The following is a 19,151-nucleotide window of genomic DNA, read 5'->3' as shown; positions in this document are numbered from 1 at the left end:
ATTTTATGTCTCGCAGGGAGGCAGCGGGATGGATGGTAGAGTGTCAGACCTGATGGACGGTGGCCGCATGGCTCTGGACAACAAGACTTCCCTCCTCAACACCCCCCTGCTCTCCTCCAGCCCCAGAGGAGCCCGCGAGCACTTCTCCGACTCCCCCTTCAAGCACAGCCGTAAAGACACCAGCCTGGACGACTCTGAGCAGCTCACTGATGGTACACAAACGCATTCTGACAAGAAAAAAAACGCATACCCTCTGTACAACACAAAAATATCATACTATGAGGGAAATACCATGTTTTGTTTTTTTGTTGCCTCTAAACAGAGAGCAGCCTGGACCAGTCGGAGCTGGTGGCTGAGCTGCTGAAGGAGCTGTCCAATCACAACGAGCGCATAGAGGAGAGGAAGGCGGCACTGTGTGAGCTTCTGAAGCTGATTCGCGAAAACACCCTGCAGGTGTGGGATGAACATTTCAAGACCATCCTGCTGCTCCTGCTCGAGACGATGGGCGACAGAGAGGTAGCCACGCTCAAACTGAGTCTGTAACGACACTGCACAAACAGGCCGAGCCGAAAGGCGTTCTTTTAAACTTGAGTCTTCTTATTTCTCGCAGCATGTGATCCGAACACTGGCTCTGCGGGTGCTGAGGGAAATTCTCAGCAAACAGCCCTGGAGGTTCAAGAACTACGCAGAGCTCACCATCATGAAGGCCCTGGAGGCTCACAAAGACCCTCACAAGGAGGTACATTTACTCACACACACAAATCAGCTTTATCATGAGAGCTTCAGTGGGCGTGAAGAGATGGTGTTAATCTGCTCCATGATCATCAAATCTCTATCAAATTAGCACAGTCGACCTATAAAACATGATCTCAACCCATTTCCTTCTTGAATGAAGAGTATAATGTTCGATTGTATCTCTACAGGTGGTACGAGCAGCAGAGGAGACGGCGGCCATGTTGGCCTTGTCCATCAGTCCAGACCAGTGTATCAAGGTGTTGTGTCCCATCATCCAGTCAGCTGACTACCCCATCAACCTGGCTGCCATCAAGATGCAGACCAAAGTGGTGGAGAGGATTCCCAGAGAGGGTCTGATCAGCCTGCTGCCTGAGATAGTGCCAGGACTCATACAGGTAACACACATACACACACGCACACAGATTTCGCCACATGTGGCTCAATTGTTATTTCTTTCATAACATTTGTTAAACTATTGCAGCTCCTAACCTCACACATTGGATGCACAAATACTTTCTCTGACTCCTTTGTTCTGAACAAAGGGCTCTGCAGGTTTGTAACCTGTTTTATTTGCTTGAACAGGGTTATGACAACTCTGAGAGCAGTGTGAGGAAAGCCTGTGTATTCTGCTTGGTGGCCATTCATGCAGTGATCGGAGAGGACCTCAAACCGCACCTCAGCCAACTCTCTAGCAGCAAGGTGACCTAAGCTGAAAGCTAAAAACATTGTACTACCTCATGCATGTTTCCAGTGCAAGATCTTTTTGTCAGGTTGAAATCTGATGTCTCAAGACTTTAAAACCAAGTTTAAACCTTAACTTAATGTGCTTTACAGTGACAATGTGGGCAGACCACTCCTTTAATCTGCCCTGTGTTCCACTTCATTGAATCTACCACTACTGTTACTAAAAGATTTGACAGTAAAATGTTAAAGAACATGTAAAACCATGACATTAGAGAAACAGGAGGAGGTTTGTTGACTAAAACTATACACTAGTTTGCTGAGCGGTGCCAGCCAATGGGAGAGAAGCATCAGCTCTGATATATTGCATAGATAAAATGTGTATTTGCATGAAAACACACATAAAAAAACACATTTTTAGCCAGCAGGGTTGTGGTGTGGATTCGCCCCCTGGCATCCACCTTGTGTTTGATTTCTTGCAACCTCTAGAGACAAACATTCACATCTCTGTCCTCTGCTCTGTTTTTTCTCTCCATAGCTGAAGCTGCTGAATCTGTATATCAAGCGCGCCCAGTCCGGCTCCAGTGGCAGTGAACCCCCATCAGAGGGCCTATAGGAGACACAGCGCCCTCCCACAGGGCAACTACAGAACTGCAACTCTGCCCACCATCAAACATAAAAGCATCTGTCCATGTGCTCACATCCACACAGGCCCGAGAACAAAACATACATCCCTAACACTCTGCTTACATCGACACATACGCTTGCACTCCGGACAACAACAGAGTGACACACACATACACACACACACAAACGCATAGGTACACACAGTCCTCCCCTATTTACTGCCCCACTGCAAGATGGGAGCTGTGGTGCAGAGGAGTGTTGTAGTTCTCCTGACCATCGCTGAGGATTCCACCCTGATCTCAGACTGAACTGAACCCTTAAATCTGCATTAAACATCAATAGACGCACACATACAGCCGCATACTCTACCCAGGTTTGTCACTAATCACTCAAGGATGAAGATATGAAATATCCGTCCTCTCCACTCTCCTTTATATCTCGAACTCAACAGTATCCCCCTCTGAACAACACCTTGATGTCAACAGGAAGTGGTGCATCTGCATGGTTCTCATTTTTCTTGAGGGTGGGGTGGGGTGGGTTAATATTCATCAAACAGCAAACAAAACGGTGCCGTCTGTGTTTCCTGCTTGAACAGTGAGTAACTTGGGGCCAGGTAGACAGGAATGTAAATTTACATTGTGTCATAGTTTGGATTTATTTTACGCAATGAGGTTTTACTGCCAGCAGTTTTTAACGTCTGGAGTTTTTTTCTCTCTTGAGCGCGCGCACACACACTCACACTCACACATACACAAACACACACATGTTCTCTCTTTCAAAAAGGTGCTGATGAGCTGAAAAGGTACGACCGACCAACCCCCACACAGCACTAACGCGAGTCACAGTGGGTCATGGCTGCTCATAGCAAATACAGTACATAGGCAGATTCCAGAGTATAGGAGGCGTTATGTGCTTGGCTATGCATGAGACTAAATTTTAAAAAATAACTTTTTATCGGAGTCCTATTGACCATCAGTGACAGTGAGACTGGGGTTTTAAATTAATGTGAAAATGTCCGCCCCTTTCAGATAAATCCATGGTGTCCTCTATTTCTCCCAGCTCATCTTGGATCAGTCCACTTCTGGGCAACATGGGGGTGAAGATGGGTGTGTGCTGCTTACTACATGAAGTATGACAGGACATGGCTTATTATCACATAGTGGATATGTATCTATATATGATATTAAAATGGAATATCCAATAATGGTGTCATTTAGGAGAGTCGCCCGGGGGTGGGGAGGGGGGGTGTACGTGCGCACCTGTGCCCATCCTTGTTTTTATTTTTTCTCTCTTTCTCTCTGTTGCGCGTGCCGTAGTCTCTCTCTCTCACACTTATTTTTCTCTGCTGAGAAATTTGTAGAAATGTATTATTTACAGCTCTGAAAAAAAAATGTCACGTCAACCTTTTCTCTTCTCTTCATCGTGTCTTTCTTTCCTTCCTCTTCTTCTTGTAACATTCTAGTTTTCACTGTTGTGTTTCCTCCGCGCATTTACAAAGCTGTGCTTACAATACAATAAAGACCTTGTACAGATCATGATAAGCCCTGCCTCTGTGATTTTTTGCAGTGTGGAGGAGTCCCACTGTGAGAGGCCATAATCAGAGCTGAAATAATTAGTTGATTAGTCAGTCGACAGAAAATTCATCTGTTTTGATAATCAACAAATTGTAATTTCTCAAGCAAAAACAACAAACATTCTCTGGCCCCAGCAGTTTTTTTTCCTTTCTCAGTTTTATTTAACTGTAAACTGAATAAAAAACAAGACATTCATCAACATCAACACATCATTTTAGACTCTTGGAAACTACAAATATTTTTCATTTCTTTTCGTGTCTTCATTTTCCTTTCCTAATCAGTTAATCAAGAAAATCAGGAGATGAACTGATAATCAAAGTAAAAGTGAATAATAATCATTAATTTTGGCAGGAATTTAAAATGCTGGGGGTCAGACCTATCTCAAGACAAAGAAAATCAACAAGTCCTCTCTGCTGTTGATCAGCTATTTGATTAATTGTTTATTGACAGATTAATTGGTAGAGCAGCAGCTGAGGCTCTGGTAAGAAATTGTGCAGGAAAATGTTCACAGTGTGTACCAGTTAATGAAGTGGGCTAATCCAGACGTGGTGCAAAAGATAACATTTATGTCTTATGCAACATAGCAATTTGAGAAACCAGTGCTGAGTTTCATGTTTGCATCTGTTCTGTGGGCTGTAAATTTAGGTGCAGCTAAAGAGGGTCCCAGATACAGTACCAGTCAGTACCTGTGAACCCCCTGCCCTCCCTGCACACCTCCCTAACTGCCAAGTCCCTGCAGTTAATACTCAAATCAATTCCCTTCTTAGGCAAACACATTAGTTATATTTGAGGAGACATGGCTGGTCATCTACAAGCTCTACATGTGCACTTAAGCACCATTCTGAGGTACTTGGGCTTAAATTTAGTATCACCCTTTATACTTCTCCACAATGTTTTACTTTTTCTACATATTAAAGGATCAGTAATAATTCTACATTATAACACTGCAAGGGGTTATTCAGTACTTTTAGTACTTTTGAAACTTCGATTACAATTTGCTAAAAAAAAAAAAAAAAAAAAAAAAAAAGAAAAGAATGCACAATATTTATTTGTGTGGACATTTTTAAAAAGTTTGCAAACTGCCTTTCATTCTTAAAATCTGGTATGATATGGGTTTTTAATCTGCGCCTGTAAGACATCAATTGATGTTTTCCGTCTAGATTTAATCCTATCTGTGTTTTGCTCCCGGGTCTGACAGCTGTATCCATATCCTGAATTGTCAGCCAGAGGGACGTTAATTAAGTCATGAGGCGGGTCTTCCCCCTCTGAGCCGAAATAGCGCGTGTAACCAACTCGGAAAAACTTCGCCACCCACAGACTTGACCGCGCGCCACGTCCAGGGTCCGACCAGCCGGTGATTAATTATTGACCAGGGGACGCACAACAAGTCCGCAACCAACTTCAGTGGGTCTGGACTCCTCTTCGTTCAGCGCTGACCTGACCTGAGACGACCATGAGCTGCCATTTGGACCTCTTCGGTACCGGGGCTGAGTCGTGATTGTTTGCAGCAGGAGTGAGGCGACAGCTGGTGTGTGCGTGTGTGTGTGTGTGTGTGTGTGTGTAGGGGGGGACACGATGTTGTTCTGGCAGCCCTACACTGAAAACTTCCGAACCCCCGTACAGAGACACAGCAGCAGTTACACACGGTATGACCCGCAAAAACCTGAAAAAGTCACGTTTGTTTATTTTAGAGTGTGAGTTTTAAGTCCACTGTATTATATTTTTATGAATAACTACTTTATTACCTCTGTGTATATGATACAAGTGTGAAAAACAAAAGGAAGTCTTACTCTCTTGTTGCTCACCTTTGTTGATAGTACATGTATTATTATATAGTTTGTAGATGTATTGTAGTTCCTGGAGGCACAGACAGCACAGCTACAGTTGGACACAATGACGGCAGCTCGGAGGTCTCTGATTGGCTAATCCCTCTGCGCTGGGCACAGGAGGCGGCCTCTGATTGGCTGACCGCCGTCTTGGCATCCTTCCTGAGGCTGGCGGTGGTAGCCCCGCAGGCTTCACAGACCGACAGTTTGTACGCTGAAGGAGCCATGTTGATGCCTGGTTTTGTGTCAACCGCTGCACTTTGGATGGTTAAAGGACTGCGCCACAAGGACCGGGAGCCTTAGCGGTGATTCCTGCACCGCGATGAGAAGAGGAGAGCGGGTTGGGATGGTACAGGGAGCGCCAGAAGAGAACAGCTCTTAGGTCGCCGGACACAACACAGTCGATTGGGAGCCAGTGAAGTTGATGCTAGTTAGCTTGATAGCTTGATAGCAACAGCTGTGCGGACGCTGCGTGGGATGCGGCGTGTGGACTGAAACAACACCATCCTCTCTGTTTGTTGCATTTAGTTGAGCTAACATTAGCCAGCCTGCTTAACGACTATGTGCTTGGGGTAACAGCGGCGCTGCTGAATTCATGCTAGCCTGCTTAAGTTGCCATTGTGACGCTAGCTAGCTGTTAGCTAACGTTAGCATGCTGACAATCAGCTCGCATCTTCAGTCACGACTAACATTTGCTAGCTGAGTGGATCCTAACTTATCGTTACTTTCAGACAGTCTGCCAGTCGTGGAGCAGTGTGTTGCGTGTCAAAAGACCCAGAAAAACCCTGAGTGGAGATATGGCGATACACCCAGTCTCTGTGGAAAGCTACCAGTTCGCCTGCCCAGCTTGCCAAGGAGCGGCTAGCGGGCTAGCAGCATAACTTTCCTCTCACGGCGTCACCCAGAAGCTGCAGAGCCCACTTCCTCGCTAGCCGACCTCTCGTACCTGAAGCAAGCTGGCGGCCCTCCGAGTAGAAGCCGAGGACAAGGAGCTGGGGCCGATGGCCTGGGTTCTGAAGATGGACGACGCCACCATCGAGTCGGGGCTGGTGCACGACTTCGATGCCAGCCTGTCCGGCATCGGGCAGGAGCTGGGGGCTGGAGCCTACAGCATGAGGTCAGAGACGGAGTCAACATACCCAGTCCCCAGCTTTCTAGTTCAGTAGTGGATCGTGTGAGAGAACAACACAAACTCTGTCTGGAAGTGTTACCACTACACCCCCCCCTCCTGTCTGTGTGTGCCATTCCCTTTGTACTGGCTGTGATGGCTTCTCTTTGTTTTGGGATTTGGAGTAGGACAGTCACTGCAGGGTGCCACGATCAGGGACAAAGATTAATTTCTCAAAAACCACCACAGAAGCAAAGGAAAGACGTGTGATGTTGTGAGGGAGAGAGACCTAATATCAGTTCACCCTGTTGCTCAGATTATGGTGTGTGTGTGTGTGTGTGTGTGTGTGTGTGTGTGTGTGCCAAAAAGAGACCTACACTTTGTGTGTTCTTTTCAAGATAACACAGAGGAAGTCTGCAGGAAAAGGCCTGGTTTGGCCCCTCAGACTGGCAGAGTTATCAGAAAAGGTCTCTGGCTTTGTTTCTGAAGACCAGTGGTGTGTGAAAACAAAAGGTTGTGTACTGTGTCTGAGGTGATGGCTCTGAGTGTAGTCTTTTTGATTTGAAAAGTTTCTGAATGGAGTAAATTGACTTGAAGACCTCTCCCTTATCTTAAGACACACCTGACCATGCTCTCTGAATAATCAGGCATTTTGTCCTTCAGTTCCCTGCTACAGAGATGAGCTAACACACACTGGGTGTTTCTGATGGTTATGAACATTTAGTCTGAAAGTTTTACTTCAGTGTTTATGGTTTTACACTATCATCTTTCTTTATCTCATGATGTTCTCCTTCTAAGAAAGATTGACACAGTTATTGTAGCTGTAGGGTGTTGAACGTCAGTAACTTTGAGCAAAATGTATGAATAGGATCAAGAATCAAATTGACCAATACTAAGGGTTTTCTCTGAATGCTTGGCCCAGTTCTTAGGTTTGTTTACTTATTCTTTTATCAGATAATTACTCATTTGAATCAGGAAACTTGGGACAGGATCTTTTAGGAAAAGTTTTTTTATTTTATTTTACACTGGTACATCGAGCAGTTTGGCAACAGGCTCAAAACAGGATTCCATGATCACATAATCTTCCTCAGCAGCAGATTTTGTACAGTCATCATAGAACTGTAGATGTGAAAAATTCCTGTGTTGTTGTGGTATCTGTATAGATGAGTATTTGTGCTGAAATCTAACATTTTCAGCGTCAGCTGCTGCACGCAAAGTCCTTGTCTCCATGCAGTAATTAAATACATACAGTCCCATAACAAATGTTAATCCCCAGGGTTTACTGTGTACTCCGATGACCCATGGATGTTGCAGCAGTTTCTGGTTACTCAGTTGACTCCCTTGTTCCCAAACATCTTATGAAGAAGACTGGTTAGTCAGGAATATGTGTTGATAATCTGTGAGGGGTGAATCAAAGTTTCCTGTGTCTGTCTGAGTGGTTAAGGGAGGAACTCTGTTGGCATCAAAGTAGTGCTGATGGTAAACCACCTGTTAAATTAGTAACCCTTGGTATGTGTGCACTGTATTGTGTAATAGGTTATGGGAGGTGATGATATTTGTGTGGCAAAGACAAGAAACTCCCCAGGCAGTCACGCACGTGTCTTATCAGCAGCCTCCTCGGCCATCTGCTTTTAGGATGCCTTTATCTGTGTGTGACGTAGGTGTGTGCCGGTCTCATATGAGGGTAAGTTTACCAATACTTAAGTGAAAGGTTGCATGTGTGTGAATTAGTTGAAAGTGTGTGAGATTGGTGTCAGTGGCTGCAGGAGTGCTATCTGTGGAGTTGGGGTGGGTTGCAGGGCATGTTTAGAGTCAGCAGCTGGTAGGAACAGAATGTCTCAGTGTGTTTCAGCAGAGCCAGGTCCTCAGATTTCAGGAAACAGATGTAGTTTTCCTGGGCAGCAGGGTTTAACAGGGCTGTGGCACCCAGACTGGCACTGTCTGGGCAAAGAAAACACACAGGAAAGTGATTGGGAGAAAGTGATTTAAGGCTGAGACTTTTGGGAAGACTTTGTTGTTTGGAGGAAGGTGCTGCAGGAATGTCTTGAAATTGTCAAGTTGTTGTATTTTTATTTATTTTTTAAAGTTTGGCTCAAGTTTAGAGAAGCATCATGACTTGCTAAAAAGACTTCCAGGTAATGAGATGCCAAGCTCTACACTTCTTTCTATGGACAAGACTTCTTTTACACTCAAGCATGCTCCCGCTCACCATGCCCCCGTTGACACTCCTGCAGCATTTGTCAGGGTGAGCTGAGGACGGGTTGGTTGTCTAGAGTGGCTGCCAAGTGTGAGAGATAGTATGTGTCAGCAGCTCAGGCTATCTCTGGGTGTTTTTGTTCATTTATCCTGCAGCGGCTTCATGCATACATAATAAGAGAGCCATTTGATCGATGGAGAGTCTTCGTCACTTATTCTAAAATAAGCCCATCGATTTAATAATTCCACACCATGAGGAGGTGAAGTATTGTCTTACTGAAAGTGGTGCGAGCAACAGTTTAAATGGTACAGACCATTAGATGTGTTTTGTAGAGATAATTGCAAAGTGGGAAAACAAGAACATCCAGTCTTGAGGAATAAAGGCAGGGTTTCTTTTTGCTGTTAGGAGGTCACAGTAATTATGTTGCTGTCAGGATGGATCCCACATGGTGTTGGGGATTTAAATAAAGGCTTAGAGCTTTTAGTCAATTTTAGACACAAGGCAATTTCAAAGGACTGACAGACCAAAATCAGTGAAATCTCACCAAATACAGCTCAACAGGGAAAACCTTTCATGTTTTTCCCTCTTCCTGTACGTTTTCCTTGCTTGTCACTCCTGCATCATGTCCATGCTGACGTTCTGTTTGTCTGTCTTCTCTCTCTCAGCGATGTGCTGGCTCTGCCAATCTTTAAGCAGGAGGACTCCAGCCTTCCTCCCGAAAATGAGACCAAAAATCCCCCATTCCAGTATGTGCTGTGCGCTGCCACCTCGCCTGCTGTCAAGCTACATGACGAGACGCTCACATACCTGAACCAAGGTGAGACAACACAATACACGGCATGCTTTCAAGGAATCTTTGTTTTACTCAACCTTTTTTTTTTGTTTTTTTTTTGTTAAATGCTTAAATTTAAGGACATTGATATTGGATGTGGGTTGTTCACATAGGATCCACCTGTTCGTGTTCTAGGGCTGCACACACCCATCATTCATCATCAGTGAATAATTATCAGATTAATTTATTTCACATTAGTATAATTACTGTAAAATGAGACCTTTGCTGACGTGAATGGCAGCCTCCTCTGGCCACTGGCCTCCTGGCACCAATGGAGATTTTATAATTTAATGGCACATGAAGAGACTGAAATATCAGGAGGAACTAGCAATATACTCTTTTTAATGAGATGCAGCAATGTATATGGACTTAAATGTTTTACAGCAAGACAGAAACTGTCAGTTATTGATCCCAGTTTTCATAGCATATCATAGAATTGATACATAAAAATTTGAATTTTTGAATGTTAATTATACAGAGGTGCGATACAGGGTGGGCTGCCTTAAAGGTGGTCTGATCATGCACATTATTAGGTCAAGATTCATGATGTTTACTTGAAAATGTTGCAAAAACATATTGTGTCAGACACCAGATATACTGTCGCAGTGGTAAATTGTGGTAATATGTCACAAGTGGAGTTAACTTTTTACATAAAACATTACATTGCAAACAAAGAGCTTTTTGTCTCAACATCCTCAAAGTCTGCCACAAAAAGGCTGCCTCACTAAATCACAAGCTGAGTATTTTCTAATCATCCAAGTGGAAGAGTTCAGAAAAGATGAAGGACATTTTATTAAAAAGCAAACACTTAAATCATCATTTGAACAGAAATAATTTTATCAGAGGAGGCGGCATGGCGGAAACAGAGAGAAATGCACTGAAGGAACTTGAATCTCCTTTGACAGTTCTTGCATTTTAGCTCCTGGGACTGTTTGGTGGAAAAAGGGGCGTTTGTCTCTAAATTACATAACAAACAAAGCCTGTACTCTTTGGAGAGACCATTTAAGCACAAGGAATATATACATTCACCCTTCATCAGGTTTCTTTCCTGCTCTTATTCTTGTGTTTTCTCTCTCTCAGGCCAGTCTTATGAGGTGCGTATGTTGGACAACAGGAAGGCGGGGGAGTTACCAGAGATCACCAACAAGATGGTGAAGGTGAGACGATCCTCTCAGCAGGAGGACATACTTCTACTTCTTATGTCAAGTACACTTTGTACCTAACATGGTTTGTTTGTGTGTGTGTGTCTGTGTGTGTAGAGCACAGTGCGAGTGGTGTTTCATGACCGCCGGCTGCAGTACACAGAGCACCAGCAGCTGGAGGGCTGGAAGTGGAATCGTCCTGGCGACCGTCTCCTTGACATCGGTAATGATGCCTGGCGAGAAATGTTTACTTTAATCGTCCCATGTGTACAATTTGGAGTTCAAATATCTGTGTGTGTGTTTGTGTGAGATAGATATCCCCATGTCAGTGGGCATTGTGGAGCCTAAAACTCACCCCTCCCAGCTCAACGCTGCAGAGTTCCTGTGGGACATGGACAAAAGGACTTCTGTTTTTGTGCAGGTAAAACCCACATACACCCTCACTCACACACACATGCAGAGAGAGCTCTCTTTTATGCCATCTGTTGGGCGTGCCACTGAATTTCCACATCAAACATGTTTTGATCACACTCGCACCCTTGTCTCCCTTCTGTCTGCAGGTGCACTGCATCAGCACGGAGTTCACTCCCAGGAAACACGGCGGAGAGAAAGGTGTCCCCTTCAGGATCCAGATCGACACGTTCGCCCAGGGAGACAGTGGAGATTACACAGAGCACCTCCACTCTGCCTCCTGCCAAATCAAAGTCTTTAAGGTACACAATCATTCTCTCAGAGGAGGGAAATGTTTCCACTGACTGAAAGTACATTGACATTCTTTGGCACCTCGTGGGCCAGCCCTCACAGCAAATAAAATCTGTCCTTCCTTTTCTGGTCTCTTCTTCTCTGGTTCCCTTTTAGCCAAAGGGGGCGGACCGAAAGCAAAAGACAGACAGGGAGAAGATGGAGAAACGCACAGCTCAAGAGAAGGAAAAGTACCAGCCCTCTTATGATACCACTATCCTGTCAGAGGTGAGTATGCAGCTGCAAGTGACTGTAAGGTGTTTCAGCTACCCTATGTGGCTTTAGCAGTAACAAGGTTGTAGTACTAACAAGCACAGAGGTTGGTATTTTAGCCCATGTACAACAAAATACAATCAAAAGAAATATGACTGGCAACCATTTTCTCAAACATGTATTAATGATTTCGATTTCTGAAAGTTTTCCCCCTGTACCATCCAGACCGTCATTGTTTCGGACTGTGACTAACAATTATTTTCTCAGAGCACAGAGAGATAAGCAGTACATCCTCACAATTGAAAAGCTGGATCCAGAGATTTTTCAGGCATTTTTGCTTAATAACTGACACAAATTTTATTCATTATAAAAATTTCTGCCAACCAGCTATTGGATCCATTTTGACAGTTTAGCCTTGAAGAAAAACAGCAGTCATTTTGATACAAAGAGCCACCAAATTCACACAATCCCTTTTGTTCCTTTGTCGTTCTTCGTGGCTTTGACTTAAAGGCAAAGCTGCTTACAGGCATATCATTTAAATGCTGCAGAGCAGACCTTAAAACAAACAATGCTTCAACAATATAACTTTGACAAAAATGTCAAGAGATTGTTAACAGTGATGGATTGCATGTCTCAAGAAAGTCTCTGAAAACCAGTTAAATATACAACAGGGTTTCCCCAAGTGAATTGTTTTGCAGTGATCTTGATGCATTTCATCTAGTGATCAGTGAAGTTAGAAGATGATGGTCTGAATAATAGACAGGCTTGTTCAATATGTGGCATTTATTGTGTGAAAAGGCCTCTTTTCTCTTTTTCCCTGGAGTATGTGTGCAGGAGTTATCGGTTGTGTTTGTGTGTTGCTCGCTGGTTGCCTAACCTCTGCTGTGTGTCTGTACGTAGACGAGGCTTGAACCCATCATAGAGGATGCGGGTGACCACGAGCTGAAAAAGTCCAGCAAGCGGACACTTCCCGCTGACTGTGGCGACTCCTTGGCCAAGAGAGGCAGTGTAAGCACCCTGCTCTCCTCTCCTCCACTCCTCCTCCCCATCACTCCATCCACATAGACACCTGGCTAATAGTAGTCTGAAGCTTGTAGACTCTAGATCCTCCGCTGCTGGGAAAGGGATGCTCTAACACCAAGTATTTGATATTAGGTGGGGTGGAGATTGTGCAAAGCTATAGTCATAGTGCACCCATGAATTTTCCTCAACCTTTAAGGTCTTGTTTCTGGGTAGTTGGAGTAGGCCTTCAGTGATAAGTAACCTAGCAAGTCGTCTTTGTTAGGTTTTATTTGAGTGTTCAGATGTGCGTGTCTTTTCTTTAGTGCTCCCCATGGCCAGACAACGCCTACGTCAGCACCAACCAGGCAGCTACTTCCTCCTTCACCTCCACCCCGCTGTCCACCTACACAACCTCCTCAGTTCCGGACAGGTAACTGTGTGTGTGTGTGTGTGTGTGTGTGTGTGTGTGTGTGTGTGTGTGTGTGTGTGTGTGTGTGCGCGCGCGTGCACGCTCAGTTTGACCTTTAACCAAAGTCTTAATTGTCATCTCGTGTTTTCTAGTGACTCGTCCTCACCCAATCACCAGGCAGACCCTGGCAGCCATGGCAACTCAGAGGTCAGTCTGCACTCCACGCACTCGTGTCAACTGGTGCTAAAGATAAAGAATGAAATGTTTTTCACAAAAGACATATTGTCACGTCACAGTAGGAAAAGCACACGTGTATATATTATAATTAATGATGGCTGAGTTCCATTTAACTGCTTCAGTTTCAGGGTCCTGGCAATGTGCATGACAGTTCGCTGTCACACTGTTGTGGCTTTTATTACTCCAGCAAGTCAAACTGTCAGCTGTGACAAAGGCCTGTTATCCTACCTCAGTCATTTACACTGCTGCTCTATCACATAATACTGAAAAGCTTTCCAGTACATTGCTGTGATGTTTTCCAGCACACTGAAGGTTTTATTAAAAATTTATTAAGTGATGCGATTGTACTAATAACTGCGACTGTGGTTACATCAACAAGTGGATCCACAGAACATTATGAATTAACAGTTTAAGTGGTTTGTCTATATTTGCTTTCCTCCTTCCATGTCATTCTCACTGTAAATTGAATAGTTCTTCAAAATTAGTATTAGAAAATACACAACTTAAATTAGCGACGTTATGTAATCTGAGATGGAAAATGTTGTCATCATTTTTTAAATTTCATGTTGTAAACAATTAATCAAAAATTAGCTGTAGTTCAGTGGCAAAAGAAAATAACCACTAGATTGCAGTTTGACATGATTTATAAATAGGAGCTGGTGAAAGTAAAACTCAGATCCATGTGTTGACGTCCTCGTGTCCCGTCCTCCTCTACAGCAGCTGAGCCCCACTGCATCCATACAGGACGCACAGAAGTGGCTGCTGAAAAATCGCTTCAGCTCCTACACACGGCTCTTCTCTCACTTCTCAGGTATGCACACATCTCCCTACACACACACACACACACAATAAAACACATGTGTGGAGTGATAACAGCTGCAGCACGAGTGAGTGGTCCTCTGTCTTTTTTGCGTAGGTTCTGATTTGTTGAAGCTAACCCGGGACGACCTGGTCCAGATTTGTGGGCCAGCAGATGGGATCAGACTCTTCAATGCACTTAAATCCAGGTGTGATACCAAGTGTGTGTGTCTGTGGTTTTATACCTGCAAAAACAATAATATATCAGTGTTTTTAATTTTTTTTTCCTTGTATGCCTGTGTAGGTCAGTGTGTCCCAGGTTGACAGTGTACGTCTGTCAGGAGTCCCCTCGGGAGAGCCCCCTGCTGGAGAGACACAGCACCAGTGAAAATGGAGAGCACAGCATCTCCTCTAGTTTACGCGGTACAGCCAGAAACTCAGCACGTGACGTTCTCAGTCCTCACTGATAACGAGTAGAAGTGGTGTGTGAACGAACTGAATTTAAAACCTGTGTCTGTTTGTGCGTGCAGTGTACCACGCTCTGTACCTAGAGGAGCTGACAGCTGCAGAGTTGATCCGCAAGATGGCGTGTGTGTGCAGCCTTCCACTGGGAAAAATCAACCAGGTGTACAGACAGGGTCCTACAGGCATACACATCCTGCTTAGTGACCAGGTATCAGCACACAGACACACACAGGCCCTTTGCCTTTCCATTAGCACTTTAAAACAGTATCTGAGAGGATCCTACCCTCAGCGGTGAAGGACTCTTTATTAAGCGAGATGGTGCAATTAAAAAGATAAACTGTGGGATGCAACCAGAGCTCTCTACTCTAAGCAGGAGAAAACACCAGCATGGATACTGAATGATTCTACATTTTGTGCTGTTTGCTTGTAAATTCATAATATTCACTTAGCAGTGAGCTTGTGCTCTGAATAGATGGTGCTTAAATTTTTGTTTTTATGCATATATTTTAAATTGATGGGTTCAGGACTAATGAAATAAGGGATAATCAGGGATGATTAGTTCTCTTTTTCATTTCAACTGAGCCACACTTTGTGTGAATTCTGTCTGAATCCTCCACAAAAAGGCAGGCAAAGAAAAATGCAGCAAATATCGACAGTTGACTGCTGAATCCTCCACAGTCCGCACAGAAGCCAAGCCCATAAATTAGCAGGGCGATATATTTTTTTTTAAGAAACCCAGTAGATGACTCATTATCTTAATTTTTCAATTCTCAAATATTGACATTAGTATCTGCTTTAGAAATTCACTGTTGGTCTGGCTGTAATCCACATGAATGTAAAAACCTCAGGTGAGAGTAAATGGCAGAGCTGATATTTAGACACTCTGTACAGAGGAAAAAAAAACTGTGCGTCACTATTTTGTGTGCTATCTGACCAGGAACAACAGCTCCACTGTCAGCAGTGTCACTTATTTGCATGTAATTTACAGCCCTGTGCTATCCAAAGTGCACTGTGTTGTTTATGTTTTCATTAACCCTTCTCTTGCCTCAAAAAGGTCAGTGACCTCTAAAACCACTTTTTATTTAACATGCAGCATTTCACCATGTCCATTTCATTTTTTCCAGATGGTTTACAACTTGCCCGATGAGAGCTGCTTTTTGATCAGCACCGTCAAAGGTGAGTTCATAATGCATCTGCCCCCAGCACTGCACTTTGACGTGATTTGGTGCACTTTGGGTTCGAAAGATCCTTCATCAACCAGGATTTAATGTACTTCTTGTCACGCTTCTCTCTCCTCCAGATGAACTGGGCGAAGGACTCCATCTAATCCTGAAGTAGTGATGAGGACAGATGGCATCACTAATACTCCACCCTCTGTTTTGGAGCAGAAGCCTCCCTCTGTCCCTCTCTGCCTGCCTCTACTCTTTCCTTCTACTTCCTCCCTCTCTCTCTAAACGATTGCTCGATGGAAAGCAGAGAGACTGCGTTAAAGCCATGTAAATGTTAGAATCTGACATGGGTGTGTCCACTGTTTCATATTGAAAACTCTATTAATGGAGGAGATTAGTTAGAAGAGGAGAGACTGGGGGGGGATATGGGGTTAGGGGGAAAGATAATGATCTTCTATGTATTTTGATTTTATTATTTTATTTTTTGTCTTTTATATGGTTTTTGTGTGGAGAAGGGAAGCGGGGAGGCTCCAGGAGAGAGGGGAGAGTGATGATTTGGTCGGCAGGAGGAGGAAAGAAAGCAGAGTTTCCTTATTGCTCGTTGCCCTTCCCACACAACGCGCACAACCAGCACTAGGCCAGTATTTGATAACCTGTACTGCTGAACAGCATGCGATCTCAACAATACTAACTTGCTTAAAGGAGAATCCCAACTTACTCTGCTTGTTTAACATTCTCTCGGGGTCGTCTTAGTAAACCATTTATTGATCAGCTGAGCTTGGTAACCCCTGAAATATCCAGGCTGAATTTGTGGAAGTGGCGTCAACTTTTGTGGATGTTAGCATCAACATACAAATTGTTTTTTGTTTTTGTTTTTTTGTTTTTTTTCTCGGACTTTGTCCAATGGACTGATTTCATTGATTCTTGTCACATAGTCGTCCTATGTGATTTTACACTTCCAGCCATATCTCTCTGTCTGTTGACATCACAGCTCAACTCTCTGAACATACGTCCTGTTCTACCTGCGTTTTTACCGTTTTTTTCAGTTGATGCTTTATTTATGGATAAGCCGTTTCTATCGCTCTCATTGACTTCTGCTTTTCTGGTGCCATATTGGCTTTTTAGCTCAATCTTTTACCCGCATTCACACACACAGAGCACATACATCTCCCTCTCTGACTCCTTTGTTTTCTGTGCTGACTTTGAAACACTGGTTTTTAGAGGAGCCGGGGATTCACGCCTCCTGGGACTTTGATCGTAAATGTGCAGAAAGAGAGGAGTAAACCTCGGTAAGAAGACTGACATTAGGAGCAGTAATGCCTATCCAAAAACCTACTATAATGTGGACCAAACAGGTTTCAGATTGATAGGCTTTTTTTTTTTTCTCTTTTCTTTTTGAGGAAAAGCCTCAGTGGCTCTGTACATCTTGGTCATTTGAAGCATTAAGAGAATTGGTCAGAAGGCGAATAAAGCCCTCATGTAGTGGAGCTGTTTGTGCGCTGCATGTACAGAGTAATACACCCTCCTCCATTCCAGGATCCCCTCTGAGACAAACAACCCATCACTCGTGGCAAGGCTGGTTAGAAAATGCGTCTGTGCCGTAGCCTGGTCTTGGTAGTCTTATCCTGTAGACTAGAAAATCACGGCAGCTCCACGTCCGTCTTCAAAATCTCATGTTTTTAATGTAGCTGAACACAGGAAGTACAGGTCATGTGTTTTGAGTGCCCTTACTTTGAAAAGTGACAGGAAACCTCACACAGGTCGGGGAGTAGCAGGGAGATGCTGTTTGTGTAGTTGACCCCCCCCCTTTACTTTTGGTACACGATGTCTGGCAACATTGAAGTGCATACAGTTTGCACGCCTCTGAGTGTCAGAATGTGTGTGTGTGTGCATGTGTACATCTTTTGTTATTACAAAGAAAATTATGTCCGTAGTTGTCATAAACTTTTTTCCTGTTGGTATAATGAAACTGTGTTTAGCTTGCTGTTTAGTAAAGAGCATGTGGAAGACGGGGAAGGGAGGGAGCGATAGTTTGGTCCTTGGTGAGTGTAAGACCCTTCCTTTTTCCAGATGTTAGAGACCAAGCCTGCACTGAAAAATCACAAAACTAAAGCTTGATGTGTAGTCAGTAGTCCTACAACCACACCCTCTTCTTATCCACCTAATGAGAAGGAGAACAAAAGAAAAAAAAAAAGAATGTCGAGACTAAAAAGCATCTGTTTTTGTCTCACCACGCACCAGAGCCAGGACTCTGTGTGGTGTTTACAAGGACAGTAGTTCCACAGCACAGTAACCTGTGTTCATCGACTCAAAAATTAGTGAAAATAAAGCGGATGTGATACCAAGTCGGGCAAGCAGTTTTGATCCCCCTGACGGCCTGACCAATCATCCGTCTGTCTGTCTGTCTGTGTGAGTCAGTGAGTGTGTGTGTGTGTGTGTGAGAGAGAGAGTGTGAGGAGGAGAGGTGACCACTGTTTATGTACAGCCCAATGTCAATGATGATGCTTCTCATGTGCACAGTATCGTATGCTGGAGATGTACACAACCACATGTGCTGGGAATAAATGATTTCATAACTTTCTCTGTTATCTTGTTGCATCATTAGAAAAAATTACATTTTACAAGAAACAAATTTACAGTACCTCAAGTGGTCACATTCAGCATGACAGTAGTATCTTTTCATTACACTCCTTATCTGGTAAATCTCCTGTGGCTTTCAAATTCAGTTATAAATTAGTCATGATAACCCAGATATCTGGAGTATTTCCATGAACGACAACAACAGATGTTCTTTGTAGTGCTGCATGATATCAAAGGTGACAGTGTGGAACAGTGGCCTTTTGTTGCTGAAGACACTTACATGACATCACAGTAACTCGTGTCGTTTGTTGAAAGCATGAAACGCCTGCCAGACGTGTCCCTGAACAGATGTTAAGGACACAGAATCGTGTCAATTTTCACTCCAGCCATTGAATCCGAGGCTGAATCACATGTGGGACGAGGAGTGAATGCAGCTGTTGCAATTGTTTGCCAGACAGGTAGCAATTAATCTGCATCCCTGTGGACTGAAAACAGCTGGTAGATCACACCTGAGTGTCTCAAAGGGAATGTCGGTGAGCCTATGTGTTGTTGTGCGGGTCATCCAGTTGCTTTTCCATTATAAGCCTTTTTAATTTTCCAGCTGGTCTAACAGTTCTGACTACATTTTAATCACCAGTTCAGCAACTACTGTGGGACTACAGGCTCCCAGCCAGGCCCTTAAAGTTCCAGGTTCACTGTGTGCCAGCTGCCTTGTGGTAATTTGATTAACTGTAACAAAAAAATATGTTTTTTTTATTATAACAATATGAAATTAAATGATGAGGCCTGACGTGGGTCCTGTTTTATTACCTCAA

At 43.9% G+C, this 19,151-nt stretch overlaps 2 protein-coding genes and 1 long non-coding RNA gene across 7 annotated transcripts in view; 2 read left to right on the top strand and 1 right to left on the bottom strand.

The window, feature by feature from the left end:
- The window catches only part of clasp2 (cytoplasmic linker associated protein 2), a 55,283-nt gene extending 51,699 nt beyond the window's left edge, over positions 1-3,584 (top strand). Inside the window, 6 exon segments of the mRNA XM_051066578.1 lie at positions 17-212; positions 323-516; positions 611-739; positions 924-1,130; positions 1,318-1,434; positions 1,955-3,584. Coding sequence (XP_050922535.1) covers positions 17-212; positions 323-516; positions 611-739; positions 924-1,130; positions 1,318-1,434; positions 1,955-2,032 — 921 coding nt within the window. The 3' untranslated portion in view covers positions 2,033-3,584.
- Positions 3,453-5,527, bottom strand: LOC127139229 (uncharacterized). Its single transcript, XR_007809255.1, has 2 exons — positions 5,423-5,527; positions 3,453-5,280 (listed from the first exon to the last, which is right to left on the bottom strand). It is a non-coding gene; the product is annotated as an uncharacterized LOC127139229 (long non-coding RNA).
- ubp1 (upstream binding protein 1) lies at positions 3,843-18,336 on the top strand. 5 transcript variants are annotated; one of them, XM_051066586.1, is made up of 17 exons: positions 3,845-5,263; positions 5,454-6,560; positions 9,414-9,565; positions 10,661-10,737; positions 10,840-10,945; positions 11,037-11,143; positions 11,283-11,435; positions 11,581-11,691; positions 12,577-12,684; positions 13,002-13,108; positions 13,240-13,294; positions 14,045-14,135; positions 14,241-14,331; positions 14,427-14,545; positions 14,653-14,795; positions 15,712-15,763; positions 15,888-18,336. In XM_051066586.1, the coding sequence occupies exons 2-17, from the start codon at positions 6,445-6,447 to the stop codon at positions 15,923-15,925; spliced, it is 1,626 nt and encodes a 541-aa protein (XP_050922543.1). In that variant the 5' UTR covers positions 3,845-5,263; positions 5,454-6,444; the 3' UTR covers positions 15,926-18,336. The 5 variants fall into 5 exon arrangements, with proteins under 5 accessions (XP_018553054.1, XP_050922543.1, XP_018553053.1 ...); XM_051066583.1 differs by having other exon boundaries at positions 4,635-5,263; positions 14,042-14,135; XM_018697538.2 differs by lacking the exon at positions 12,577-12,684 and having other exon boundaries at positions 3,843-5,263; positions 14,042-14,135.
- The last annotated feature ends 815 nt before the right edge of the window (positions 18,337-19,151 follow it).

This window comes from Lates calcarifer, linkage group LG3 (assembly GCF_001640805.2).
Source record: "Lates calcarifer isolate ASB-BC8 linkage group LG3, TLL_Latcal_v3, whole genome shotgun sequence".
In the NCBI taxonomy this organism is placed as follows: Eukaryota; Metazoa; Chordata; class Actinopteri; family Centropomidae; genus Lates; species Lates calcarifer.
Note: the sequence above shows the minus strand (reverse complement) of the source record. Positions and strands in the feature narration are given on the sequence as shown.

Bases quoted from the DNA above. Each gene is read 5' to 3' on its own strand.
- ubp1 (XM_051066583.1), top strand. From the start codon at position 6,445: ATGGCCTGGGTTCTGAAGATGGACGACGCCACCATCGAGTCGGGGCTG. The intron at 6,561-9,413 runs GTCAGAGACGGA...TCTCTCTCTCAG, and splicing joins GCTGGAGCCTACAGCATGAG to CGATGTGCTGGCTCTGCCAA. The intron at 9,566-10,660 runs GTGAGACAACAC...TCTCTCTCTCAG, and splicing joins GCTCACATACCTGAACCAAG to GCCAGTCTTATGAGGTGCGT.